Source organism: Cucurbita pepo, chromosome 15, assembly GCF_057944985.1.
Source record: "Cucurbita pepo subsp. pepo isolate OVF chromosome 15, ASM5794498v1, whole genome shotgun sequence".
NCBI classification, from domain to species: domain Eukaryota; kingdom Viridiplantae; phylum Streptophyta; class Magnoliopsida; order Cucurbitales; family Cucurbitaceae; genus Cucurbita; species Cucurbita pepo.
In genome coordinates, this window is record NC_141812.1 from 9564127 (window position 1) to 9587344 (window position 23218).

The following is a 23218-nucleotide window of genomic DNA, read 5'->3' on the forward strand; positions in this document are numbered from 1 at the left end:
TACCGTTAAAATTATTATTTATTATTATTATTATTAAAAAAAAGTGAATGAAGGTGGATTTAAATAAGGATAGAAAAGATTGCGTGGACTTTTCCTAGCGAGTCAAAGTCTTAACCGTAGGAGCGCCCGTATTTGAGCATAGCCGAGACGACGCGGTAGGGCAGCGGTCAGGACCAGTATTTAAGGGCATAGCGTCCTTCAGTGAATGTTATTGTCCCATTAAAGATGGCTTGTAGGACAGCGTCCTTACAATTCTATCTATTCAACCATTTTAAATATCTCCCAATAAAATTAATTAATAATATACCATAATTCCACGTATTTAATGCAAAAATTGAAACTAAATATTTAAAAATCAAAAGTTAAATGGGTTAAAATGTGAGCGTTTGAAAATTTAGGGACTTAAATGCAATTAAATCCAAATTTTAAGTATTTAACTGGTAACTAAATGACGATGTAAAATCAAGAACGTTTGAGCAATAATCTTTTGTTTATGCAACAACCCAAATTCACCATCTACCTCTAGTAGATATTGTCCGCTTTAACCCATTACGTATCATCGTCAGTCTCACTGTTTTAAAACGCGTCTATTCGGGAGAGGTTTCAATACCCTTAGAATGAATTTTTTGTTCCCCTCTTCAAACGACGTGCGATCTCACCATTCACCCTCCTCCATAGAGACTTAACGTCATCGTTGGTGCGTCGCTCGGTATCTAGCTCTAATACCATTTGTAACAGCTCAAACCCAGTCCGCTAACAACTAGTATCGATCCTAACAAGTAAAGTTATGAATGGATTCCTCCACTTCTCTTTACTAGATCACCATCTGGCTAATCTTACCATTGCAAATCTGAAACATGTGGTGTTCTCGAGCTTCGGAGAACGATACCTCTCAACCGTGCTACTCGAGTCTGTGAAATGAGAGACCGAGAATATGGTTTTCGAGCCATGAGAGGTTTCGATAATATTTCTCGACACGTTGCGTATCATTGTCACATATTTAAAATTAAAAAATAATAATAATGAATTTAATTATTAAAAAAAAAAAGGCCATAAAACCACGTCACGTCTAGTGTTTCGCTTGTCGTCCACTTTCTTCCAACGTCTCTGAACCCATCTTGTCTCTTCCCTAAACCCAAAACCTCAAATCCGCTTCCGCTCCTCCTCCTCCGCCGCCGCCGCCGCCGTCGCTGCCGCTTCAATTTCACTTCAAAAACTTAATTCCCTCCCATGTCCACTCCCGTCGACCAGCTCCAGCCCCCGCCGACCGCTCATTCCGGCCACGGCTCCGTCGGCCCAGTCATCGCCGTCCTCGCAGTCATTTCCATCCTCGGCGTCATCGCCGGCATTATCGGCCGTCTCTGCTCCGGCCGCCCCGTCTTCGGCTACGGCGCCCACTACGACGTCGAGGACTGGGTCGAGAAGAAATGTGCTTCCTGCCTCGACGGCTCCCTCGACCCTCCTCCGCCGCCGCCGCCGCCGCCGCATCTCCGCCACCCTCCGCCGCTGGATGCCGTTCCTGTAGTCGAACCCCTTGGTGGGCCGCCGGAAATCAAGCAAGGCGCCGATGACAAACGCGAGAATTTGCAGTCGGCGGCTCCCGGAACCGGCGGCGGTGAGTCGTGAGATTCAATTAGAAGAGTAAAGTTCTTTTATTTTTCGAGGGTTCAATTTTTCTCTATGCAATTTAAATCTTCAATTTCTTTTTTTAGTTCCTCAACTTTTTAAATTTTATAATTTATAGCTAATTTAACGTTCAATTTTAAATTAAAAAAAAAATTAAAATTTTATATAAATAAATTTTATATTTAAAATATTTACATTTGTATAAAAAAAAATATATATATATATATAGAAACTTAAAAGAAAAATAAAATAAAATAAATAATATAAAATACAGAAGGGCAAAAATGTAACTTTAATAGAACACTTTTCCTTTTCTTGAAAAAACACCCAAATAAATAAATAAATAAATATTGTACTCTTTATTAAACCTTTTTATTCCTCTAAAAAGGGTGAAAATGTAATTTTCTATACTCTTTTTAGATTTTATACCATTTTTTAAAAGTGAAATTTGGGATTTATTGTGCTTTGGAATTAATTAAATATATTATTTTTTAAATTTTATAATTTTATTAAGTACTATGGTCATTTAAAAAATTTTAAAAATATATATTGTTATTTTAAATTTAGGAAAATTTAGGATTAAAATCGTAACTTTTTTTTTATTATTATTATTATTTTCATATTATGTATTAAAGAATATAATATATTTGGAAAAGTTTTATTTTCAAAAACACAATTATTTGAATATTTGTGGGCCAAAAAGAATATTGTTAATATTCCATCGTCATGTTCTTCTTAAAAAAATTCAAAGATTTCTTCGTTATTGTCCGTAAATATTAAGTCATCAACATACAGTAAATAATGAGAATGTTACCTCCCTATTCAGTTTTCACATATAACGTATGTTCATATGGGCGTTTAATAAATCTCATCTTTTCAAAATGAGAATCAATGCGACTTTACCATGCTATCGGAGCTTGTTTCAAACTATATAGAGCTTTCTTCAACCTATACACTTTATCTTCATTACCTTTCTGTACAAATCCATCTGGTTGTTCTATATATACCTCTTCTTGAAGCTCACAATGTAAGAAGACCGACTTCACATCAAGTTGATAAATACGTGTCACTGGTGCAAACATCTCTTTATCATCAACTTCATATTTCTGCTTGTATTCTTTTGCAATTAGACGTGCCTGTACCTTTTGCAATTAGACGTGCCTTGTACTTGTCGACTTCATTCAACATGGTTTTGAAAACTCATTTGACTCCAATTAACTACCAAGTCTTATTCTTTTCGATGGATTTCTTCAAAGATCATATCGCCGCTTATCACCATCTTTCTCCAAATGGAAGCATATGCTATGTACTCAAATGTGAGGGTAATTATGATCTTCTTCGATTGATTTTCCATGTTTATGATCTTCTTCTATTGATTTTCCATGTCTTATTTTGGTAAAAAATCACATGACTTACCTTCGTGTTATTAGCACCAAAGCTCATGTAAAAAATTTATGGCCCATGCAGGTTTCGAACCTGCGACCTTCGCACGGCATGCATGTTATGACTACTATGGCCCATGCAGGTTTCGAACCTGCGACCTTCGCGTTATTAGCACGACGCTCTAACCAACTGAGCTAATAGGCCAATTGGCATGCAAGTCTTCAACTTGTGAACTTCGTGTTATTAGCACGACGCTCATATAAAAAACTATGGCCAATGCAGGTTTCGAACCTGCGACCTTCGCGTTATTAGCACGACGCTCTAACCAACTGAGCTAATAGGCAAATTGGCATGCATGTCTTCAACTTGTACGCTAATAGGCAAATTGGCATGCATGTATGACTACTATGGCCCATGCAGGTTTCGAACCTGCGACCTTCGCGTTATTAGCACGACGCTCTAACCAACTGAGCTAATAGGCCAATTGGCATGCATGTCTTCAACTTGTGCCCTTCATGTTATTAGCACGACGCTCATGTAAAAAACTATGGCCCATGCAGGTTTCGAACCTGCGACCTTCGCGTTATTAGCACGACGCTCTAACCAACTGAGCTAATAGGCCAATTGGCATGTAGGTCTTCAACTTGTGCCCTTCGTGTTATTAGCATTTCGCGTTATCCAACTGAGCTAATAGGCCAATTGGCATGCTTCAACTTGTGCCCTTCGTGTTATTAGCACGACGCTCATATAAAAAGCTATGGCCCATTGCATGCAGGTTTCGAACCTGCGACCTTCGTGTTATTAGCACGACGCTCATATAAAAAGCTATGGCACGCTCATAACGCTCTAACCAACTGAGCTAATAGGCCAATTGGCATACAAGTCTTCAACTTGTGCCCTTCGTGTTATTAGCACGACGCTCATATAAAAAGCTATGGCCCATGCAGGTTTCGAAACTTCATGTAAAAAACTATGGCCCATACAGGTTTCGAACCTGCGACCTTTGCGTTATTAGCACGACGCTCTAACCAACTGAGCTAATAGGCCAATTGGCATGCAAGTCTTCAACTTGTGCACTTCGTGTTATTAGCACGACGCTCATATAAAAAACTATGGCCAATGCAGGTTTCGAACCTGCGACCTTCGCGTTATTAGCACGACGCTCTAACCAACTGAGCTAATAGGCCAATTGGCATGTAGGTCTTCAACTTGTGCCCTTCGTGTTATTAGCACGACGCTCATGGCCCATGCAGGTTTCAAACCTGACCTTCAGCTCCAATTGGCATGCAGGTCTTCAACTTGTGCCCTTCGTGTTATTAGCACGACGCTCATATAAAAAGCTAAACCCTCCAATTGGCATGCAAGTCATCAACTTGTGCCCTTCGTGTTATTAGCACGACAAGTCATCAACCTTGTGTCAACCTTGTGCCCTTCGTGTTATTAGCACGACGCTCATATAAAAAGCTGGCAGTCTTCAACTTGTGCCCTTCGTGTTATTAGCACGACGCTCATATAAAAAACTATGGCCCAAGCAGGTTTCGAACCTGCGACCTTCGCGTTATTAGCACGACGCTCTAACCAACTGAACTAATAGGCCAATTGGCATGTAGGTCTTCAACTTGTGCCCTTGTGTTATTAGCACGACGCTCATATAAAAAGCTATGGCCCATGCAAGTTTTGAACCTGCGACCTTCGCGTAATTAGCACGACGCTCTAACCAACTGAGCTAATAGGCCAATTGGCATGCAAGTCTTCAACTTGTGCCCTTCGTGTTATTAGCACGACGCTCTAACCAACTGAGCTAATAGGCCAACTTGTGCCCTTCGTGTTATTAGCACGACGCTGAGCTAATAGGCCAACTTGTGCCCTTCGTGTTATTAGCACGACGCTGAGCTAATAGGCCAACTTGTGCCCTTCGTGTTATTAGCACGACGCTCATGTAAAAAACTATGGCCCATGCAGGTTTCGAACCTACGACCTTCGTGTTATTAGCACGACGCTCTAACCAACTGAGCTAATAGGCCAATTGGCATGTAGGTCTTCAACTTGTGCCCTTCGTGTTATTAGCACGACGCTCATGGCCCATGCAGGGTTCAAACCTGACCTTCAGCTCCAATTGGCATGCAAGTCTTCAACTTGTGCCCTTAGCACGACGCTCATATAAAAAGCTAAACCTGACCTTCAGCTCCAATTGGCATGCAAGTCTTCAACTTGTGTCCTTCGTGTTATTAGCACGACGCTCATAGCTCCAATTGGCATGCAAGTCTTCAACTTGTGTCCTTAGCACGACGCTCATATAAAAAGCTAAACCTGACCTTCAGCTCCAATTGGCATGCAAGTCTTCAACTTGTGTCCTTCGTGTTATTAGCACGACCCCTTAGCACGACGCTCATATAAAAAGCTAAACCTGACCTTCAGCTCCAATTGGCATGCAAGTCTTCAACTTGTGTCCTTCGTGTTATTAGCACGACGCTCATAGCTCCAATTGGCATGCAAGTCTTCAACTTGTGTCCTTAGCACGACGCTCATATAAAAAGCTAAACCTGACCTTCAGCTCCAATTGGCATGCAAGTCTTCAACTTGTGTCCTTCGTGTTATTAGCACGACGCTCATAGCTCCAATTGGCATGCAAGTCTTCAACTTGTGTCCTTCGTGTTATTAGCACGACGCTCATATAAAAAGCTATGGCCCATGCAGGTTTTGCTCCAATTGGCATGCAAGTCTTCAACTTGTGTCCTTCGTGTTATTAGCACGACGCTCATATAAAAAGCTATGGCCCATGCAGGTTTTGAACCTGCGACCTTCGCGTTATTAGCACGACGCTCTAACCAACTGAGCTAATAGGCCAATTGGCATGCAAGTCTTCAACTTGTGCCCTTCGTGTTATTAGCACGACGCTCATATAAAAAGCTATGGCCCATGCAGGTTCGAAACCTGCAACCTTACGTGCGACCTTTGCGTTATTAGCACGACGCTCTAACCAACTGAGCTAATAGGCCAATTGGCATGTAGGTCTTCAACTTGTGCCCTTCGTGTTATTAGCACGACGACGCGACCTTCGCGTTATTAGCACGACGCTCTAACCAACTGAGCTAATAGGTCGCGTTATTAGCACGACGCTCTAACCAACTGAGCTAATAGGTCGCGTTATTAGCACGACGCTCTAACCAACTGGGCTAATAGGTCGCGTCCTTCGCGTTATTAGCACGACGCTCTAACCAACTGAGCTAATAGGCCAATTGGCATGTAGGTCTTCAACTTGTGCCCTTCGTGTTATTAGCACGACGACGCGACCTTCGCGTTATTAGCACGACGCTCTAACCAACTGAGCTAATAGGTCGCGTTATTAGCACGACGCTCTAACCAACTGGGCTAATAGGTCGCGTTATTAGCACGACGCTCTAACCAACTGAGCTAATAGGCCAATTGGCATGCAAGTCTTCAACTTGTGCCCTTCGTGTAAACACGACGACGCGACCTTCGCGTTATTAGCACGACGCTCTAACCAACTGAGCTAATAGGCCAATTGGCATGTAGGTCTTCAACTTGTTCCCTTCGTGTTATTAGCACGACGACGCGACCTTCGCGTTATTAGCACGACGCTCTAACCAACTGAGCTAATAGGCCAATTGGCATGCAAGTCTTCAACTTGTGCCCTTCGTGTTATTAGCACGACGCTCTAACCAACTGAGCTAATAGGCCAATTGGCATACAAGTTGAAAGCACGACGCTCTAACCAACTGAGCTAATAGGCCAATTGGCATGCAAGTCTTCTACTTGTGCCCTTCGTGTTATTAGCACGACGCTCTAACCAACTGAGCTAAGCTAATAGGCCAATTGGCATGCAAGTCTTCAACTTGTGCCCTTCTAGGCCAATTGGCATGCAAGTCTTCAACTTGTGCCCTTCGTGTTATTAGCACGACGCTCATGTAAAAAACTATGGCCCAGGCAGGTTTCGAACCTACGACCTTCGCGTTATTAGCACGACGCTCTAACCAACTGAGCTAATAGGCCAATTGGCATGTAGGTCTTCAACTTGTGCCCTTCGTGTTATTAGCACGACGCTCATGGCCCATGCAGGTTTCAAACCTGACCTTCAGCTCCAATTGGCATGCAGGTCTTCAACTTGTGCCCTTCGTGTTATTAGCATGACGCTCATATAAAAAGCTATGGCCCATGCAGGTTCGAAACTTGACGCTCATGTAAAAAACTATGGCCCATGCAGGTTTCGAACCTGCGACCTTCGCGTTATTAGCACGACGCTCTAACCAACTGAGCTAATAGGCCAATTGGCATGCAGGTCTTCAACTTGTGCCCTTCGTGTTATTAGCACGACGCTCATGGCCCCAGGTTTCAAACCTGACCTTCAGCTCCAATTGGCATGCAGGTCTTTTCAACTTGTGCCCTTCGTGTTATTAGACGCTCATATAAAAAGCTATGGCCACGCTCTAACCAACTGAGCTAATAGGCCAATTGGCATGCAAGTCTTCAACTTGTGCCCTTCGTGTTATTAGCACGACGCTCATATAAAAAGCTATGGCCCATGCAAGTTCGAAACCTGCAACCTTACGTGCGACCTTCGCGTTATTAGCACGACGCTCTAACCAACTGAGCTAATAGGCCAATTGGCATGTAGGTCTTCAACATGTGCCCTTCGTGTTATTAGCACGACGACGCGACCTTCGCGTTATTAGCACGACGCTCTAACCAACTGAGCTAATAGGTCGCGTTATTAGCACGACGCTCTAACCAACTTGTGCCCTTCGTGTGCTACCAACTGAGCTAATAGGCCAATTGGCATGCAAGTCTTCAACTTGTGCCCTTCGTGTTATTAGCACGACGCTCATGTAAAAAACTATGGCCCATGCAGGTTTCGAACCTACGACTATGGCCCATGCAGGTTTCGAACCTACGACCTTCGCGTTATTAGCACGACGCTCTAACCAACTGAGCTAATAGGCCAATTGGCATGTAGGTCTTCAACTTGTGCCCTTCGTGTTATTAGCACGACGCTCATGGCCCATGCAGGGTTCAAACCTGACCTTCAGCTCCAATTGGCATGCAGGTCTTCAACTTGTGCCCTTCGTGTTATTAGCACGACGCTCATATAAAAAGCTAAACCTGACCTTCAGCTCCAATTGGCATGCAAGTCTTCAACTTGTGCCCTTAGCACGACGCTCATATAAAAAGCTAAACCTGACCTTCAGCTCCAATTGGCATGCAAGTCTTCAACTTGTGCCCTTCGTGTTATTAGCACGACGCTCATATAAAAAGCTGGCATGCAGGTCTTCCTTGTGTCCTTATAAAAAGCTGGCATGCAGGTCTTCCTTGTGTCCTTATAAAAAGCTGGCATGCAGGTCTTCCTTGTGTCCTTATAAAAAGCTGGCATGCAGGTCTTCCTTGTGTCCTTATAAAAAGCTGGCATGCAGGTCTTCCTTGTGTCCTTATAAAAAGCTGGCATGCAGGTCTTCCTTGTGTCCTTATAAAAAGCTGGCATGCAGGTCTTCCTTGTGTCCTTCGTGTTATTAGCACGACGCTCATATAAAAAGCTATGGCCCATGCAGGTTTCGAACCTGCGCTATGGCCCATGTTCCTTGTGTCCTTATAAAAAGCTATGGCCCATGCAAGTTTCGAACCTGCGCTATGGCCCATGTTCCTTGTGTCCTTATAAAAAGCTGGCATGCAGGTCTTCCCATGTTCCTTGTGTCCTTATAAAAAGCTATGGCTTCCTTGTGTCCTTATAAAAAGCTGGCATGCAGGTCTTCCTTGTGTCCTTATAAAAAGCTGGCATGCAGGTCTTCCTTGTGTTCTTCGTGTTATTAGCACGACGCTCATATAAAAAGCTATGGCCCATGCAGGTTTCGAACCTGCGCTATGGCCCATGTTCTTTGTGTCCTTATAAAAAGCTATGGCCCATGCAGGTTTCGAACCTGCGCTATGGCCCATGTTCCTTGTGTCCTTATAAAAAGCTGGCATGCAGGTCTTCCCATGTTCCTTGTGTCCTTATAAAAAGCTATGGCTTCCTTGTGTCCTTATAAAATGCCAAAAGCTGGCATGCAGGTCTTCCTTGTGTCCTTATAAAAAGCTGGCATGCAGGTCTTCCTTGTGTCCTTCGTGTTATTAGCACGACGCTCATATAAAAAGCTATGGCCCATGCAGGTTTCGAACCTGCGCTATGGCCCATGTTCCTTGTGTCCTTATAAAAAGCTAGCATGCAGGTCTTCCCATGTTCCTTGTGTTCTTATAAAAAGCTATGGCCCATGCAGGTTTCGAACCTGTGCTATGGCCCATGTTCCTTGTGTCCTTATAAAAGCTATGGCCCATGCAGGTTTCGAACCTGCGCTATTCAGGCCCATGTTCCTTGTGTCCTTATAAAAGCTATGGCCCATGCAGGTTTCGAACCTGCGCTATTCAGGCCCATGTTCCTTGTGTCCTTATAAAAGCTATGGCCCATGCAGGTTTCGAACCTGCGCTGCGTTATGGCCCATGTTCCTTGTGTCCTTATAAAAAGCTGGCATGCAGGTCTTCCTTGTGTCCTTCGTGTTATTAGTCGAACCTGCAGGTTTCGAACCTGCGCTGGTCTTCCTTGTGTCCTTCGTGTTATTAGCACGACGCTCATATAAAAAGCTATGGCCCATGCAGGTTTCGAACCTGCGCTATGGCCCATGTTCCTTGTGTCCTTACGCTCATATAAAAAGCTATGGCCCATGCAGGTTTCGAACCTGCGCTATGGCCCATGTTCCTTGTGTCCTTATAAAAAGCTATGGCCCATGCAGGTTTCGAACCTGCGCTATGGCCCATGTTCCTTGTGTCCTTATAAAAAGCTGGCATGCAGGTCTTCCCATGTTCCTTGTGTCCTTATAAAAAGCTATGGCCCATGCAGGTTTCGAACCTGCGCTATGGCCCATGTTCCTTGTGTCCTTATAAAAGCTATGGCCCATGCAGGTTTCGAACCTGCGCTATTCAGGCCCATGTTCCTTGTGTCCTTATAAAAGCTATGGCCCATGCAGGTTTCGAACCTGCACTATTCAGGCCCATGTTCCTTGTGTCCTTATAAAAGCTATGGCCCATGCAGGTTTCGAACCTGCGCTGCGTTATGGCCCATGTTCCTTGTGTCCTTATAAAAAGCTGGCATGCAGGTCTTCCTTGTGTCCTTCGTGTTATTATTAGTCGAACCTGCAGGTTTCGAACCTGCGCTGCGTTATGGCCCATGTTCCTTGTGTCCTTATAAAAAGCGTTATGGCCCATGTTCCTTGTGTCCTTATAAAAAGCGTTATGGCCCATGTTCCTTGTGTTCTTATAAAAAGCTGGCATGACCCATGTTCCTTGTGTCCTTATAAAAAGCTGGCATGCATGCAGGTCTTCCTTGTGTCCTTGAAGCTGGCATGCATGCAGGTCTTCCTTGTGTCCTTGGTGTTTCCTTGCTTCAAGTCCTTGTGTCCTTGGTGTTTCCTTGTGTCCTTGAAGCTGGCATGCAGGTCTTCCTTGTGTCCTTGTCCTTGTGTCCTTGGTGTTTCCTTGTGTCCTTGAAGCTGGCATGCAGGTCTTCCTTGTGTCCTTGTCCTTGTGTCCTTGGTGTTTCCTTGTGTCCTTGAAGCTGGCATGCAGGTCTTCCTTGTGTCCTTGTCCTTGTGTCCTTGGTGTTTCCTTGTGTCCTTGAAGCTGGCATGCAGGTCTTCCTTGTGTCCTTGGTGTTTCCTTGCTTCAAGTCCTTGTGTCCTTGGTGTTTCCTTGTGTCCTTGAAGCTGGCATGCAGGTCTTCCTTGTGTCCTTGGTGTTATTAGTCGAACCTGCTTCCTTGTGTCCTTCGTGTTATTAGTCGAACCTGCAGGTTTCGAACCTCGCAGCGCCCATGTTCCTTCCTTGTGTCCTTCGTGTTATTAGTCGAACCTGCAGGTTTCGAACCTCGCAGCGCCCATGTTTCTTCCTTGTGTCCTTCGTGTTATTAGTCGAACCTGCAGGTTTCGAACCTCGCAGCGCCCATGTTCCTTCCTTGTGTCCTTCGTGTTATTAGTCGAACCTGCAGGTTTCGAACCTCGCAGCGCCCATGTTCCTTCCTTGTGTCCTTCGTGTTATTAGTCGAACCTGCAGGTTTCGAACCTATGTTCCTTCCTTGTGTCCTTCGTGTTATTAGTCGAACCTGCAGGTTTCGAACCTCGCAGCGCCCATGTTCCTTCCTTGTGTCCTTCGTGTTATTAGTCGAACATGCAGGTTTCGAACCTCGCAGCGCCCATGTTCCTTCCTTGTGTCCTTCGTGTTATTAGTCGAACCTGCAGGTTTCGAACCTCGCAGCGCCCATGTTCCTTCCTTGTGTCCTTCGTGTTATTAGTCGAACCTGCAGGTTTCGAACCTCGCAGCGCCCATGTTCCTTCCTTGTGTCCTTCGTGTTATTAGTCGAACCTGCAGGTTCCTTCGTGTTATTAGTCGAACCTGCAGGTTTCGAACCTCGCAGCGCCCATGTTCCTTCCTTGTGTCCTTCGTGTTATTAGTCGAACCTGCAGGTTTCGAACCTCGCAGCGCCCATGTTCCTTCCCTGTGTCCTTATAAAAGGTCCATGTTCCTTCCTTGTGTCCTTATAAAAGGTCCATGTTCCTTCCTTGTGTCCTTATGTCCTTATAATGTCCTTCGTGTTATTAGTCAAACCTGCAGGTTTCGAACCTCGCAGCGCCCATGTTCCTTCCTTGTGTCCTTCGTGTTATTAGTCGAACCTGCAGGTTTCGAACCTCGCAGCGCCCATGTTTCTTCCTTGTGTCCTTCGTGTTATTAGTCGAACCTGCAGGTTTCGAACCTCGCAGCGCCCATGTTCCTTCCTTGTGTCCTTCGTGTTATTAGTCGAACCTGCAGGTTTCGAACCTATGTTCCTTCCTTGTGTCCTTCGTGTTATTAGTCGAACCTGCAGGTTTCGAACCTCGCAGCGCCCATGTTCCTTCCTTGTGTCCTTCGTGTTATTAGTCGAACATGCAGGTTTCGAACCTCGCAGCGCCCATGTTCCTTCCTTGTGTCCTTCGTGTTATTAGTCGAACCTGCAGGTTTCGAACCTCGCAGCGCCCATGTTCCTTCCTTGTGTCCTTCGTGTTATTAGTCGAACCTGCAGGTTTCGAACCTCGCAGCGCCCATGTTCCTTCCCTGTGTCCTTATAAAAGGTCCATGTTCCTTCCTTGTGTCCTTATTGTCCTTATAAAAGGTCCATGTTCCTTCCTTGTGTCCTTATGTCCTTATAAAAGGTCCATGTTCCTTCCTTGTGTCCTTATGTCCTTATAAAAGGTCCATGTTCCTTCCTTGTGTCCTTATGTCCTTATAAAAGGTCCATGTTCCTTCGTTCCTTCCTCCTTGTGTCCTTATTGTCCTTATAAAAGGTCCATGTTCCTTCCTTGTGTCCTTATGTCCTTATAAAAGGTCCATGTTCCTTCCTTGTGTCTTATTGTCCTTATAAAAGGTCCATGTTCCTTCCTTGTGTCCTTATGTCCTTATAAAAGGTCCATGTTCCTTCCTTGTGTCCTTATTGTCCTTATAAAAGGTGTCCATGTTCCTTCGTTCCTTCCTCCTTGTGTCCTTATTGTCCTTATAAAAGGTCCATGTTCCTTCCTTGTGTCCTTATGTCCTTATAAAAGGTCCATGTTCCTTCCTTGTGTCTGTTCCTTCCTTGTGTCCTTATTGTCCTTATAAAAGGTGTCCATGTTCCTTCGTTCCTTCCTCCTTGTGTCCTTATTGTCCTTATAAAAGGTCCATGTTCCTTCCTTGTGTCCTTATGTCCTTATAAAAGGTCCATGTTCCTTCCTTGTGTCTTATTGTCCTTATAAAAGGTCCATGTTCCTTCCTTGTGTCTTATGTCCTTATAAAAGGTCCATGTTCCTTCCTTGTGTCTTATGTCCTTATAAAAGGTCCATGTTCCTTCCTTGTGTCCTTATAAAAAGCTGGCATGCAGGTCTTCCTTGTGTCCTTCGTGTTATTAGTCGAACCTGCGCTATAGCCCATGCAGGTTTCGAACCTGCGACCTTCGCGTTATTAGCACGATGCTCTAACCAACTGAGCTAATAGGCCAATTGGCATGCAAGTCTTCAACTTGTGCCCTTCGTGTTATTAGCACGACGCTCAACTGAGCTAATAGGCCAATTGGCATGCAAGTCTTCAACTTGTGCCCTTCGTGTTATTAGCACGACGCTCATATAAAAAGTGGCATGCAGGTCTTCCTTGTGTCCTTCGTGTTATTAGTCGAACCTGCGCTATGGCCCATGCAGGTTTCGAACCTGCAACCTTCGCGTTATTAGCACGACGCTCTAACCAACTGAGCTAATAGGCCAATTGGCATGCAAGTCTTCAACTTGTGCCCTTCGTGTTATTAGCACGACGCTCATATAAAAAGTTATGGCCCATGCAGGTTTCGAACCTGCATGGGCCGGTTCGAAACGCTCATGTAAAAAACTATGGCCCATGCAGGTTTCGAACCTGCGACCTTCGCGTTATTAGCACGACGCTCTAACCAACTGAGCTAATAGGCCAATTGGCATGCATGTCTTCAACTTGTGTCATATAAAAAACTATGGCCCATGCAGGTTTCGAACCTGCGACCTTCGCGTTATTAGCACGACGCTCTAACCAACTGAGCTAATATGCCAATTGGCATATAGGTCTTCAACTTGTGCCCTTGTGTTATTAGCACGTGAAACCTGACCTTCAGCTCCAATTGGCATGCGGTCTTTTCAACCTTCAGCTCCAATTGGCATGCGGTCTTTTCAACTTGTGCCCTTCGTGTTATTAGACGCTCATATAAAAAGTGCAGGTTTTGAACAAAGCTATGGCCCTTCGTGTTATTAGTACGACGCTCATATAAAAAGCTATGGCCCATGCAGGTTTTGAACCTGCGACCTTCGCGTTATTAGCACGACGCTCTAACCAATTGAGCTAATAGGCCAATTGGCATGCAAGTCTTCAACTTGTGCCCTTCGTGTTATTAGCACGATGCTCATATAAAAAGCTATGGCCCATGCAGGTTCGAAACCTGCAACCTTACGTGCGACCTTCGCGTTATTAGCACGACGCTCATGGCCCATGCAGGTTTCAAACCTGACCTTCGCGTTATCCAACTGAGCTAATAGGCCAATTGGCACTTACGTGCGACCTTCGCGTTATTAGCACGACGCTCATGGCCCATGCAGGTTTCAAACCTGACCTTCGCGTTATCCAACTGAGCTAATAGGCCAATTGGCATGTAGGTCTTCAACTTGTGCCCGGCATGTAGGTCTTCAACTTGTGCCCTTCGTGTTATTAGCACGACGCTCTAACCAACTGAGCTAATAGGCCAATTGGCATGCAAGTCTTCAACTTGTGTGCTACCAACTGAGCTAATAGGCCAATTGGCATAGGCCAATTGGCATGCAAGTCTTCAACTTGTGTGCTACCAACTGAGCTAATAGGCCAATTGGCATGCAAGTCTTCAACTTGTGCCCTTCGTGTTATTAGCACGACGCTAAGTCTTCAACTTGTGCCCTTCGTGTTATTAGCACGACGCTAAGTCTTCAACTTGTGCCCTTCGTGTTATTAGCACGACGCTAAGTCTTCAACTTGTGCCCTTCGTGTTATTAGCACGACGCTAAGTCTTCAACTTGTGCCGTACGTGTTATGCCGTACGTGTTATTAGCACGACGCTAAGTCTTCAACTTGTGCCGTACGTGTTATTAGCACGACGCTAAGTCTTCAACTTGTGCCCTTCGTGTTATTAGCACGACGCTAAGTCTTCAACTTGTGCCCTTCGTGTTATTAACACGACGCTAAGTCTTCAACTTGTGCCCTTCGTGTTATTAACACGACGCTAAGTCTTCAACTTGTGCCCTTCGTGTTATTAGCACGACGCTCATGTAAAAAACTATGGCCCATGCAGGTTTCGAACCTGCGACCTTCGCGTTATTAGCACGACGCTCTAACCAACTGAGCTAATAGGCCAATTGGCATATAAGCATCAAACCTTTGACCTTCGCATTATTAGCACAACGCTCTGAGCTAATACGCCAATTGGCATGCTTTAGTGATATTGCTCGATTAATTTTTAAAATGATTGTTGTAAAAAAATTATGGCTCATGCAAGTCTCGTACCTGCAACCTTCGCATTATTAGCACGACGCTCTAACCAACTAAGCTAATAGACCAATTTGCATGCAAGCATTGAACTTGTGACCTTCGTGTTATTAGCACGACGCTCTGAGCTAATAGGCCAATTGACATGCTTAAGTGATATTGCTCGATTAATTTTTAAAATGATTGTTGTAAAAAATTTATGGCCCATGCAGGTCTCGAACCTACGACCTTCGCGTTATTAGCACGACGCTCTAACCAACTGAGCTAATAAGCCAATTTGCATGCAAGCATTGAACTTGTGACCTTCGCGTTATTAGCACGACGCTCTGAGTGATATTGCTCGATTAATTTTTAAAATGATTGTTGTAAAAAAATTATGGCCCATGCAGGTTTCGAACCTACGACCTTCACGGTATTAGCACGACGCTCTAACCAACTAAGCTAATAGGCCAATTGGCATGCAGGCATCGAACTTGTGACCTTCGCGTTATTAGCACGACACTCTGAGCTAATTAACATGCTTAATATCCTCGATTAATTTTTAAAATGATTGTTGTAAAAAATTATGGCCCATGGTTTTAAACCTGCAACCTTCATATTACTAGCACGACCCTCCAACCAACTGAGCTAATAGGCCAAGCATGTAAGTTTTGAACTTGCGACCTTTGTGTTATTAGTACGACTGACATGCTTAAGTGATATTACTCTATTTTTTAAAATGATTATTGTAAATTTTATGGACCATGCAACCTTCACGTATTAGCATGACGCTCTAACTAACTAGGCTTGCTTCGGTAAAAAAAGTAAAGTCTCGAACTTATGACCTGCGCATTATTAGCACGATATTCTAACCAATTGAGTTAATAGGCAGCTGGCTTACTTAATTGGTATTACTCGATTATTTTTTTATTTTAAAAAAAGTGAGGTCCGCAAAATGATTTTTTACATGCATGTCTCGAACATGCAACTTTCACGTTATTAACACGACACTCTTACCATTATGGCCGATTCTTATTAAAAGAAATTTTGTTATTAGCACGACACTCTCTTATTAAGTTGGCAATACTTGTTTTTTCAATTTTTTACTTTTTTTTTTTTTTTAGTTTTCAAAATTAAAAAGAAAAAAAAAAGTTGATTATTATAAAAATTAATTTTAGTTTTAATAAATGAATTTAAAATAATATATTATTTATTTGAGTTCAATATAATATAACAAAGATTTAAAGTAAATAGGTTATGTGGGTTTTGAATGAGGTTCGTGACTTGCTATTTAAATAACAACAATAGATAAATTGTAACGATCCACGCTTAGGATTCAGAATCCAAATTTGACACCAGATGGCTCTAGCATTCCCCTGCATCCCTGACAACATAGTCATGTTGCCTATACCTCGGTTCTTGAAAGTGAAAACTATCCTCACCGACCAACACATCTAATAGCCTTGACATTCCCCTGCGCATGGTCACGTTAACTACTCCTTGCTTCTTAAAAGTGAAGGTTATCCCCATAGACAACCATGAACCAGCATGCTTTGTTCTCACTCATATGTATCCCGAGAAAATTCCTAGGAGGTCACCCAACATAGCACGCTCAACCACGGAGTTTCCTATGATTGAGCCACTGGAAAAAAAAAGGTACATCTTGTTGGTATAGGTCGTAACTCTTATTTTCAACTTTTCTTAGTCATTATATCCTCAAAATCGCTCTCATTCGGATGTAGTTTTAGTTCATTTTTATATTCTTCTCGATCGTTTATTTGATTGATTAGGGTAATAAAAGTTCCGAGCAATAATAATTGAGTCAATTATTCACTAAAGAGTATATTTTAAAGCATAATTATGAGGCACATAAACAACTATTGGGAGTTGTTGAGTGAGGAAAATTAAAAGATTTACCTTTGGAGGGCATATGGTTAAAATGACAAGTAAAAAAGTAAAAAGGTGTAGGTGGTGAAAAAGTGAAAATGATTTTAGTTGGTGAAACGTGTCAGATTTTTATTGGTGTTAGTAAATAAACAAATAAATATTTGTAGCTTAAAATTAATGGGTAACGGTCTAAACCATCGCTAGCAGATATTGTCTGTTCCTAGCCAGTTACCTATAGTCATCAGTCTCACGATTTTAAAACACGTTTATTAAAGAGGGGTTTCCACATCTTTATCGGGAATGCTTGGTTTCCCTCTCCAACCGAGATGTGGGATCTCACAATCTACCTCTCTTGAGAGTCCAACATCCTTATTCCCACACGGTACAGTGGTTGGTTCTGATATCATTTGTAACCGCCTAAATTCACCTAGATATTGTCCGCTTTAGCTCGTTACGTATCGCCGTCAACCTCACAATTTTAAAACGTGTCTACTAAAAAGAGATTTCCATACATTCATCCAGAATTATTACGATGTCTCGTGAGAATAAAGAGACCTGAATGATGCCCTTTCATCATTTCTAAACACACCAGCATGGCAGCTGGTTGTGTTCTTGTCTGGTTTTTTTTTGTGTCTTTTTTTTTTTTTTTTGGATAATTATAATTAGTTGACCAATCAACACAGCTTTTCAGCATGATTTTTGGTTCAAATCCCATCCCATATTCTTCTTTTAATTCATTCATCATTCATTTTTGTATTTTTGTGCTGTAAACTTTGACCATTCTTTCATGATTTTGTCTCTAAAAATGTTCAAATTTTGTGATTTTTGTTTTAAAAAATAGTTTCGGGTAAAACTCGAAGTTGAAACCGTTCGGTTGAAGGATTTACGAATGAAAATGAACATATAAAACCCGTGTTCGTTTGAAGGTTTCGAAATATGATGTTTAAGAAAAATTTGTCCAACGTTCTAACGAATTAGTCCTAAATTTAGTGAAATGGTGTAGTAGATGTCCCGAAACGAAAATTAGGACAACTGCACTGTTTTAGGTCACCATTTGTTTCTAAGATTTATCGAGAAGAATCAAACCACGTATGAAGAATATGGATAAAAGATTAGGTGTTTAACGACCGTGTTTGATATCTAAACTTTAACACGTTCTTACAGATTTATAAGCTAAAACTTTAATTTAACCTTTAACGTGTTATTAAAGTAGAAGTTCTTATAACCAACATGCGAGACCTCACGTTGGTTAGAGAGGGAAACAAAACATTTGTTACAAGGGCATGGAAACTCTCTCTAGCATACGTGTTTTAAAAATAGTGAAGCTAACGATTATACGTAACGGACCAAAGTGGATAATATCTGCAAGCTATGGGCCTAGGTTGTTACGAATGATATCAAAGCTAGACATCGAGCGGTGTGTCAGCGATGATATTGACCCTCTAGTCCCACAAACTTTTTTAACGTGTGAAAACGTTCATACATTTTAAAAATTGTGAGCCCAACGGTTGACGGCTAAAATTGTGTTCCTATTTTATTCTTCATATGAGATGTTTGGATCTTGTCTTGTCAAACACCAAATCAATTTTTTTTTTTTCAAAGTTAGGTCAAGGTTCAATGAATCAAATACGATTCCACGTCTAGAGAAAAATTGAAGTTTGGACGGAAAATACCTTAATTTCGGCTAATATGAGCATAGTTCAATTATCAAATGAAAGTGAAAACAAATACAGCTCCCGAACAAACTTACCAGCCTCGCTGCTTCTCTCTCTTTTATTTTTTTTTTTCTGCAGCTTACTCGTATCTTTTTGTCGAGATAAATCATATTCTCGTAACCCTTACCGCTACTTTTCAGTCTCGATGGAAAATGTGGGAGAGGAGGAAGGAAGATGCAAACACCTATGTACTTCGAAAAATCAATCTTTGTCCAATATAATATGAGCATAGTTCAATTGATATAAATCATCGATATAAAAGTCAAAGGTTTGAATCTCTCTATTGTGAACAAGAATATAAAAAATAAACTATACCTTTTTTGTTTTATATTTTTAAATGATTTATTTTCCGTTCCAAGAACTTAGGTGACGGTTCTGGAATTCAATACAAAAACTCAATTTATGTGTATTAGAAGATTCTATTTTGATATACGACAAACATTATTATACACTTCTTTTTTGTTTCGTTATTGTATCAAAGCTTAGGGAATTAATTTTTTAAATAATCAAACTAAAATCAAAAAAGACATTTTCTACCATTTTTAAGGTGGAATAATTGCTCTCTCATCTCGAACTATCGTAATCTAAATATTGTCAGGATGGACGAGCCAATAACTCGAATGTCTTTGGTCTGTTTTTCAGCAAGAATTACAACATTATTACCTTACCTTCTCCACAAAACGAGAACAAGTAATATATGAGACACTAACGGATAGATCATATCTTAAACAAGGGTGGTTCATGATCAGGCTAATAAAAAACGGTCCAAATTTTAATGTAATGTTCGTCGGGTTCAATGTACTATGATGTCGTTTTTGTTTTTTTTAAAACAAAAACAAAATCTCTCATTACAATCACATGGAACATTAATTATGTTGGGTCGTTTTTTTCCCTTTATGATCATGAAAAAGTGCTAACTTTTTTCCTAAATGGGAAAAAAAACATCATTCGACTAAACAAATTATCATCTCAATCAAACTTTAAACCACAAATATTTCAACCCAAATTCCCAAAAAAGGGAAATTAACAGAACACAAAAGAAACTAATCCTACAAAAATAATTCACATTCTCTCTGATTCTCTCCTCTTTTATGTACTGAGAACAACGATCCTTCTGTAATTGACGAACTCCGATGTATTGTATTGTATTTTATGCCTCCAAAATTTGAACATCTTTTACCAGCCTGAGTTTTTCAGTAGCCATAGCTCTCGGATTTAGTATCTTCCTCGTCCTCCATGCCGTCGCCTCTGGTCGTGGAATACCCTCCGTTCACATTGAACTGGAGCGGACCTTGCGGTGAGGCTGACTGTGAGCTGCTCACCTTTGAGGATTCACCACACCCATCTTGGGACATCCTTAAATCTCCTAGAACAACTGGAGATTGGCCTGCTGCTTGGGTAGCTGGTGTCGATGGTACTCGTCGAGTATGAAGACGGTATTTCTGCATTGACAAGCAATATCATTGATGAGTTTAGAAGTTTTCAGGAAAATGAGTTGCAGATGGGAATGTTTTGTGGTTTTTGGAACCTTACTTGTAAATGACTTTTTACTTCATCATTGGTTAGGCCATCTACCTGCATCAATTCTCTTATTTGTTTCGGGGTTGCGACTGCGTTTGATCGAACATGCTTGAATTAGAGATAGGTTGAGTAACATGAGTTTTCAAGAAAACTATCACAAGTTAACTATGAGATCCCACATCGGTTGAGGAGGAGAACGAAACATCCTTCATAAGGGTGTGGAAACTTCTCCTTAGCAGACGCGTTTTAAAAACCTTGAAGGGAAGCTTGAAAAGGAAAGCTCAAAGAGGACAATATCTGCTAGCGGTGGACTTGGGCCATTACAAATGGTATCAGTGAGAAGGCTGAGCCCCGAAGGGGATGGACACGAGACGGTAACACTAGGCTCCAAAGAGGAGTGGATTGGGGGTGTCCCACATCAATTGGGATACGGAACGAGTGCCAGTGAGGACGCTGGCCTTGATGGGGTGGATTGTGAGATCCCATATCGGTTGGGGAGGAAAACGAAGCATCCTTTATAAGTGTGGAAATCTCTCCTTAGCAGACGTGTTTTAAAAACCTTGAGGGGAAACTCAAAAGGAAAAGTCCAAAGAAAACAATATCCGCTAGTGGTGGGCTTGAGCCGTTACATTAACGGTCTACTCTCATCTAATTGACACAGAAAAATGATCCAACAGTTCTTCAAGAAATATGCTTATCATCTAGTTTATAAGCTCTGCGGTTGTATTGGTTTGGTTTATCCATTCACCTAAAAACTCATCAGAAACCAACAGAAAAGTGATCTAAGCTGAACTAACTTGCAATTGATTCAAACATGTAAAGCAACACAAATCCTTTTCATGATCACACAGATAGTTCTCACCTTGTGAACCTCCAAGTTGCTGCAAGGCATTCTCGAACCGCCGATGCAATTCTGGTGACCAGCATCTCCTCTGCTTCCGACCAGGCGACTGCTGCTGAGGCAACACCGTCCGTAGATTCGACCGTACATCAACAAAAGAGGTTGATGTAGCTCGGTTTCCACTCGACCCCAAAACACATGAAACTAAGCCTTCTCTAGGATTCTTCGAGCAGGGAGTGACGAAGGAAAGTGCACAAATGGGAGATTCAATCTTCTCTTCCTTCTTCACAGCAGAACATGACTTGAAACCAACAAACAATCTCTCTTCATTCTTGTTTGCAGCAGCTAAATAACCCCATCCCTCATTTCTCTATCACAAACAAAACTCTTCAATAACATTCAACCTATTTGGATTGAACATATTCTCAAAAATCCCACCAAGAATTCTATTGTTTCGTTTTCAGACAAATAATGCAACAAGAACAGATCACAGAGTTAGTCTATTTTTAGGTACCTTAGTTTTGATTTGGGCGTTTGGCAACTGATCAGTCTTCCATAGCTGAACAGAGCTCATCCATTCCTTCTTATCTCCACAATCCTGTTCCTTCTCCTCCTCATCAGAAGAATCTCTGTTCAATGACATGAAATCCTCAAGAACCAGTTTGGGCTTACCCAAAGCAAGGATCGCTACAAAAACAGAAACACATTGAACAGAAAATTCAAATCCAGAGAAGCCCTAAACAAAGAACATTCTATCCCAAAATCAAGAACAAATCAAATGAAATCCAAAAACCGATCTCCCAGACTCAAATTACAGTTGCTGAAACCTAAAAACTGACCATCGTTCAATAGAAGCATACAGAAGGGAAGCTCCCGCTTAAAGGCATCGATCTTCTTCATTTCATCCTGCAAGTTCTTCACAAGATCATCGAGTTTCGAAGTCCGATCGGCGGCATTCGTTAGCATCGAAATCTGACGGAGGAAATCAGTGATCGTTTTGGGTTGAAAATCCGAAACAGAACCCATCCCGATCGTCGTCTGATTCCGCCGATTCAGATTCCGATCGTGCGGGGTTCAGAAATCGGAGAGAAAGCGATGAGAAACAGAGAAGAGTGTTACGCGGAGATTCTGCCTTGCAGGCGCGAAGAAGACGGACGGACGCGGAGATTCTTTTATATTTCCTAAAAATATAAACAAATTTATTTACAGATTCCAAAAATTAAATAATTCATTATTAAATAATTTAAAAATGATACTGGAAGTGAAGACCACGCGCTACAAGAGCGAGTGTTGAAGGTAAAGAACACAGTGTCAGCTAGAAACCTGAATCGTGTTCAAGATGCTGCGTTTGACCGTCCGACGACTATAAAACGACGCCGCTTTTTATCATCCACTTTTCCATTTTTTTTTTATACATTTTAATATTAATTTTAAATTTTGTGTTTAATAGAATGTTGTAGTTTAAAAAATTAATTTGGTAACGTCACATATTTTTTTTAGTAAAGTTTGAGAAGAGTGTTTCAATGCAAACAAAATGACTAGTTTTAGACTAAGAAAGAATACGAGGGACAAGTGTACTAATCGGTAATACCGGACTGATGCCTCGGGACACACTTCCTCTGTGACATTCCACGTCTTTCAACGTGCCCTCTCTTGACCCAACGACTGACGTACCAAAGATACAGCAAGAATGAGTATGAAATAATAGAATTTTGTATCTATTTTATAAATTTAAAAAATTAAATTTGTAATTTAACCTCATTCAATTATAAGATCAAGCAGCTACTTTAGCCTCAGTATGTAGGATGAGGATAGGGGAATCGCTGGTGGTAAGGGAGTTATGGTTACAAGAGCTGGCCTGAACCAGTCGATTTTATACAGTGATAAAGGGAGTTATGCTTACAAGATCTGGTCCGAGCCAATCTATCTATAGGATGCCGAATGCCTAGAGTAACAATTTAGTCTCTCAACCTTATTATAACAATAGAATAATTGTATTTTTCAATGCGGTAACAATTTAATTTTTTAAAAATTAGTATTTACAAATTTATTTCGGTAAAAGAAATATTATTCAAATTTAATGAGATTCCTCGTTTGGATGATAAAGAGGTTGAATAAATGATTCAATTCACCCCATAATGAATATGCTCAAGTTTACGAGCTATCAGATATTGCCTTTGGCCGATATTGTTTT

General features: G+C 41.9%; 2 protein-coding genes and 21 non-coding genes across 24 annotated transcripts; 1 reads left to right on the forward strand and 22 right to left on the reverse strand.

The window, feature by feature from the left end:
* The first annotated feature begins 1034 nt into the window (after nucleotides 1-1034).
* Nucleotides 1035-1757, forward strand: LOC147789320 (uncharacterized). The gene has a single exon (XM_087118224.1). The coding sequence runs from the start codon at nucleotides 1231-1233 to the stop codon at nucleotides 1624-1626; it is 396 nt and encodes a 131-aa protein (XP_086974350.1). The 5' UTR covers nucleotides 1035-1230; the 3' UTR covers nucleotides 1627-1757.
* A 1382-nt stretch (nucleotides 1758-3139) lies between these two features.
* On the reverse strand, nucleotides 3140-3213 carry TRNAI-AAU (transfer RNA isoleucine (anticodon AAU)). Its single transcript has one exon. It is a non-coding gene; the product is annotated as a tRNA-Ile (tRNA).
* A 66-nt stretch (nucleotides 3214-3279) lies between these two features.
* TRNAI-AAU (transfer RNA isoleucine (anticodon AAU)) lies at nucleotides 3280-3353 on the reverse strand. Its single transcript has one exon. It is a non-coding gene; the product is annotated as a tRNA-Ile (tRNA).
* A 64-nt stretch (nucleotides 3354-3417) lies between these two features.
* TRNAI-AAU (transfer RNA isoleucine (anticodon AAU)) lies at nucleotides 3418-3491 on the reverse strand. The gene has a single exon. It is a non-coding gene; the product is annotated as a tRNA-Ile (tRNA).
* Nucleotides 3492-3557: 66 nt separating this feature from the next.
* On the reverse strand, nucleotides 3558-3631 carry TRNAI-AAU (transfer RNA isoleucine (anticodon AAU)). The gene has a single exon. It is a non-coding gene; the product is annotated as a tRNA-Ile (tRNA).
* Nucleotides 3632-3982: 351 nt separating this feature from the next.
* On the reverse strand, nucleotides 3983-4056 carry TRNAI-AAU (transfer RNA isoleucine (anticodon AAU)). The gene has a single exon. It is a non-coding gene; the product is annotated as a tRNA-Ile (tRNA).
* Nucleotides 4057-4122: 66 nt separating this feature from the next.
* On the reverse strand, nucleotides 4123-4196 carry TRNAI-AAU (transfer RNA isoleucine (anticodon AAU)). The gene has a single exon. It is a non-coding gene; the product is annotated as a tRNA-Ile (tRNA).
* A 336-nt stretch (nucleotides 4197-4532) lies between these two features.
* TRNAI-AAU (transfer RNA isoleucine (anticodon AAU)) lies at nucleotides 4533-4606 on the reverse strand. The gene has a single exon. It is a non-coding gene; the product is annotated as a tRNA-Ile (tRNA).
* Nucleotides 4607-4671: 65 nt separating this feature from the next.
* Nucleotides 4672-4745, reverse strand: TRNAI-AAU (transfer RNA isoleucine (anticodon AAU)). The gene has a single exon. It is a non-coding gene; the product is annotated as a tRNA-Ile (tRNA).
* Nucleotides 4746-4959: 214 nt separating this feature from the next.
* TRNAI-AAU (transfer RNA isoleucine (anticodon AAU)) lies at nucleotides 4960-5033 on the reverse strand. The gene has a single exon. It is a non-coding gene; the product is annotated as a tRNA-Ile (tRNA).
* A 749-nt stretch (nucleotides 5034-5782) lies between these two features.
* TRNAI-AAU (transfer RNA isoleucine (anticodon AAU)) lies at nucleotides 5783-5856 on the reverse strand. The gene has a single exon. It is a non-coding gene; the product is annotated as a tRNA-Ile (tRNA).
* Nucleotides 5857-6949: 1093 nt separating this feature from the next.
* Nucleotides 6950-7023, reverse strand: TRNAI-AAU (transfer RNA isoleucine (anticodon AAU)). Its single transcript has one exon. It is a non-coding gene; the product is annotated as a tRNA-Ile (tRNA).
* A 199-nt stretch (nucleotides 7024-7222) lies between these two features.
* TRNAI-AAU (transfer RNA isoleucine (anticodon AAU)) lies at nucleotides 7223-7296 on the reverse strand. The gene has a single exon. It is a non-coding gene; the product is annotated as a tRNA-Ile (tRNA).
* Nucleotides 7297-7897: 601 nt separating this feature from the next.
* On the reverse strand, nucleotides 7898-7971 carry TRNAI-AAU (transfer RNA isoleucine (anticodon AAU)). The gene has a single exon. It is a non-coding gene; the product is annotated as a tRNA-Ile (tRNA).
* Nucleotides 7972-12976: 5005 nt separating this feature from the next.
* Nucleotides 12977-13050, reverse strand: TRNAI-AAU (transfer RNA isoleucine (anticodon AAU)). The gene has a single exon. It is a non-coding gene; the product is annotated as a tRNA-Ile (tRNA).
* A 185-nt stretch (nucleotides 13051-13235) lies between these two features.
* Nucleotides 13236-13309, reverse strand: TRNAI-AAU (transfer RNA isoleucine (anticodon AAU)). The gene has a single exon. It is a non-coding gene; the product is annotated as a tRNA-Ile (tRNA).
* Nucleotides 13310-13434: 125 nt separating this feature from the next.
* On the reverse strand, nucleotides 13435-13508 carry TRNAI-AAU (transfer RNA isoleucine (anticodon AAU)). The gene has a single exon. It is a non-coding gene; the product is annotated as a tRNA-Ile (tRNA).
* A 42-nt stretch (nucleotides 13509-13550) lies between these two features.
* TRNAI-AAU (transfer RNA isoleucine (anticodon AAU)) lies at nucleotides 13551-13624 on the reverse strand. Its single transcript has one exon. It is a non-coding gene; the product is annotated as a tRNA-Ile (tRNA).
* Nucleotides 13625-13847: 223 nt separating this feature from the next.
* TRNAI-AAU (transfer RNA isoleucine (anticodon AAU)) lies at nucleotides 13848-13921 on the reverse strand. Its single transcript has one exon. It is a non-coding gene; the product is annotated as a tRNA-Ile (tRNA).
* A 954-nt stretch (nucleotides 13922-14875) lies between these two features.
* Nucleotides 14876-14949, reverse strand: TRNAI-AAU (transfer RNA isoleucine (anticodon AAU)). Its single transcript has one exon. It is a non-coding gene; the product is annotated as a tRNA-Ile (tRNA).
* A 332-nt stretch (nucleotides 14950-15281) lies between these two features.
* On the reverse strand, nucleotides 15282-15355 carry TRNAI-AAU (transfer RNA isoleucine (anticodon AAU)). The gene has a single exon. It is a non-coding gene; the product is annotated as a tRNA-Ile (tRNA).
* Nucleotides 15356-15458: 103 nt separating this feature from the next.
* On the reverse strand, nucleotides 15459-15532 carry TRNAI-AAU (transfer RNA isoleucine (anticodon AAU)). The gene has a single exon. It is a non-coding gene; the product is annotated as a tRNA-Ile (tRNA).
* Nucleotides 15533-19565: 4033 nt separating this feature from the next.
* LOC111811590 (transcription factor HHO6) lies at nucleotides 19566-22202 on the reverse strand. Of its 2 annotated transcripts, XM_023698518.2 has the most exons (5): nucleotides 21864-22201; nucleotides 21539-21711; nucleotides 21046-21394; nucleotides 20196-20272; nucleotides 19566-20104 (listed from the first exon to the last, which is right to left on the reverse strand). In XM_023698518.2, the coding sequence occupies exons 1-5, from the start codon at nucleotides 22048-22050 to the stop codon at nucleotides 19856-19858; spliced, it is 1035 nt and encodes a 344-aa protein (XP_023554286.1). In that variant the 5' UTR covers nucleotides 22051-22201; the 3' UTR covers nucleotides 19566-19855. The 2 variants fall into 2 exon arrangements, with proteins under 2 accessions (XP_023554286.1, XP_086973949.1); XM_087117823.1 differs by lacking the exon at nucleotides 20196-20272 and having other exon boundaries at nucleotides 19853-20104; nucleotides 21864-22202.
* Nucleotides 22203-23218: the final 1016 nt, after the last annotated feature.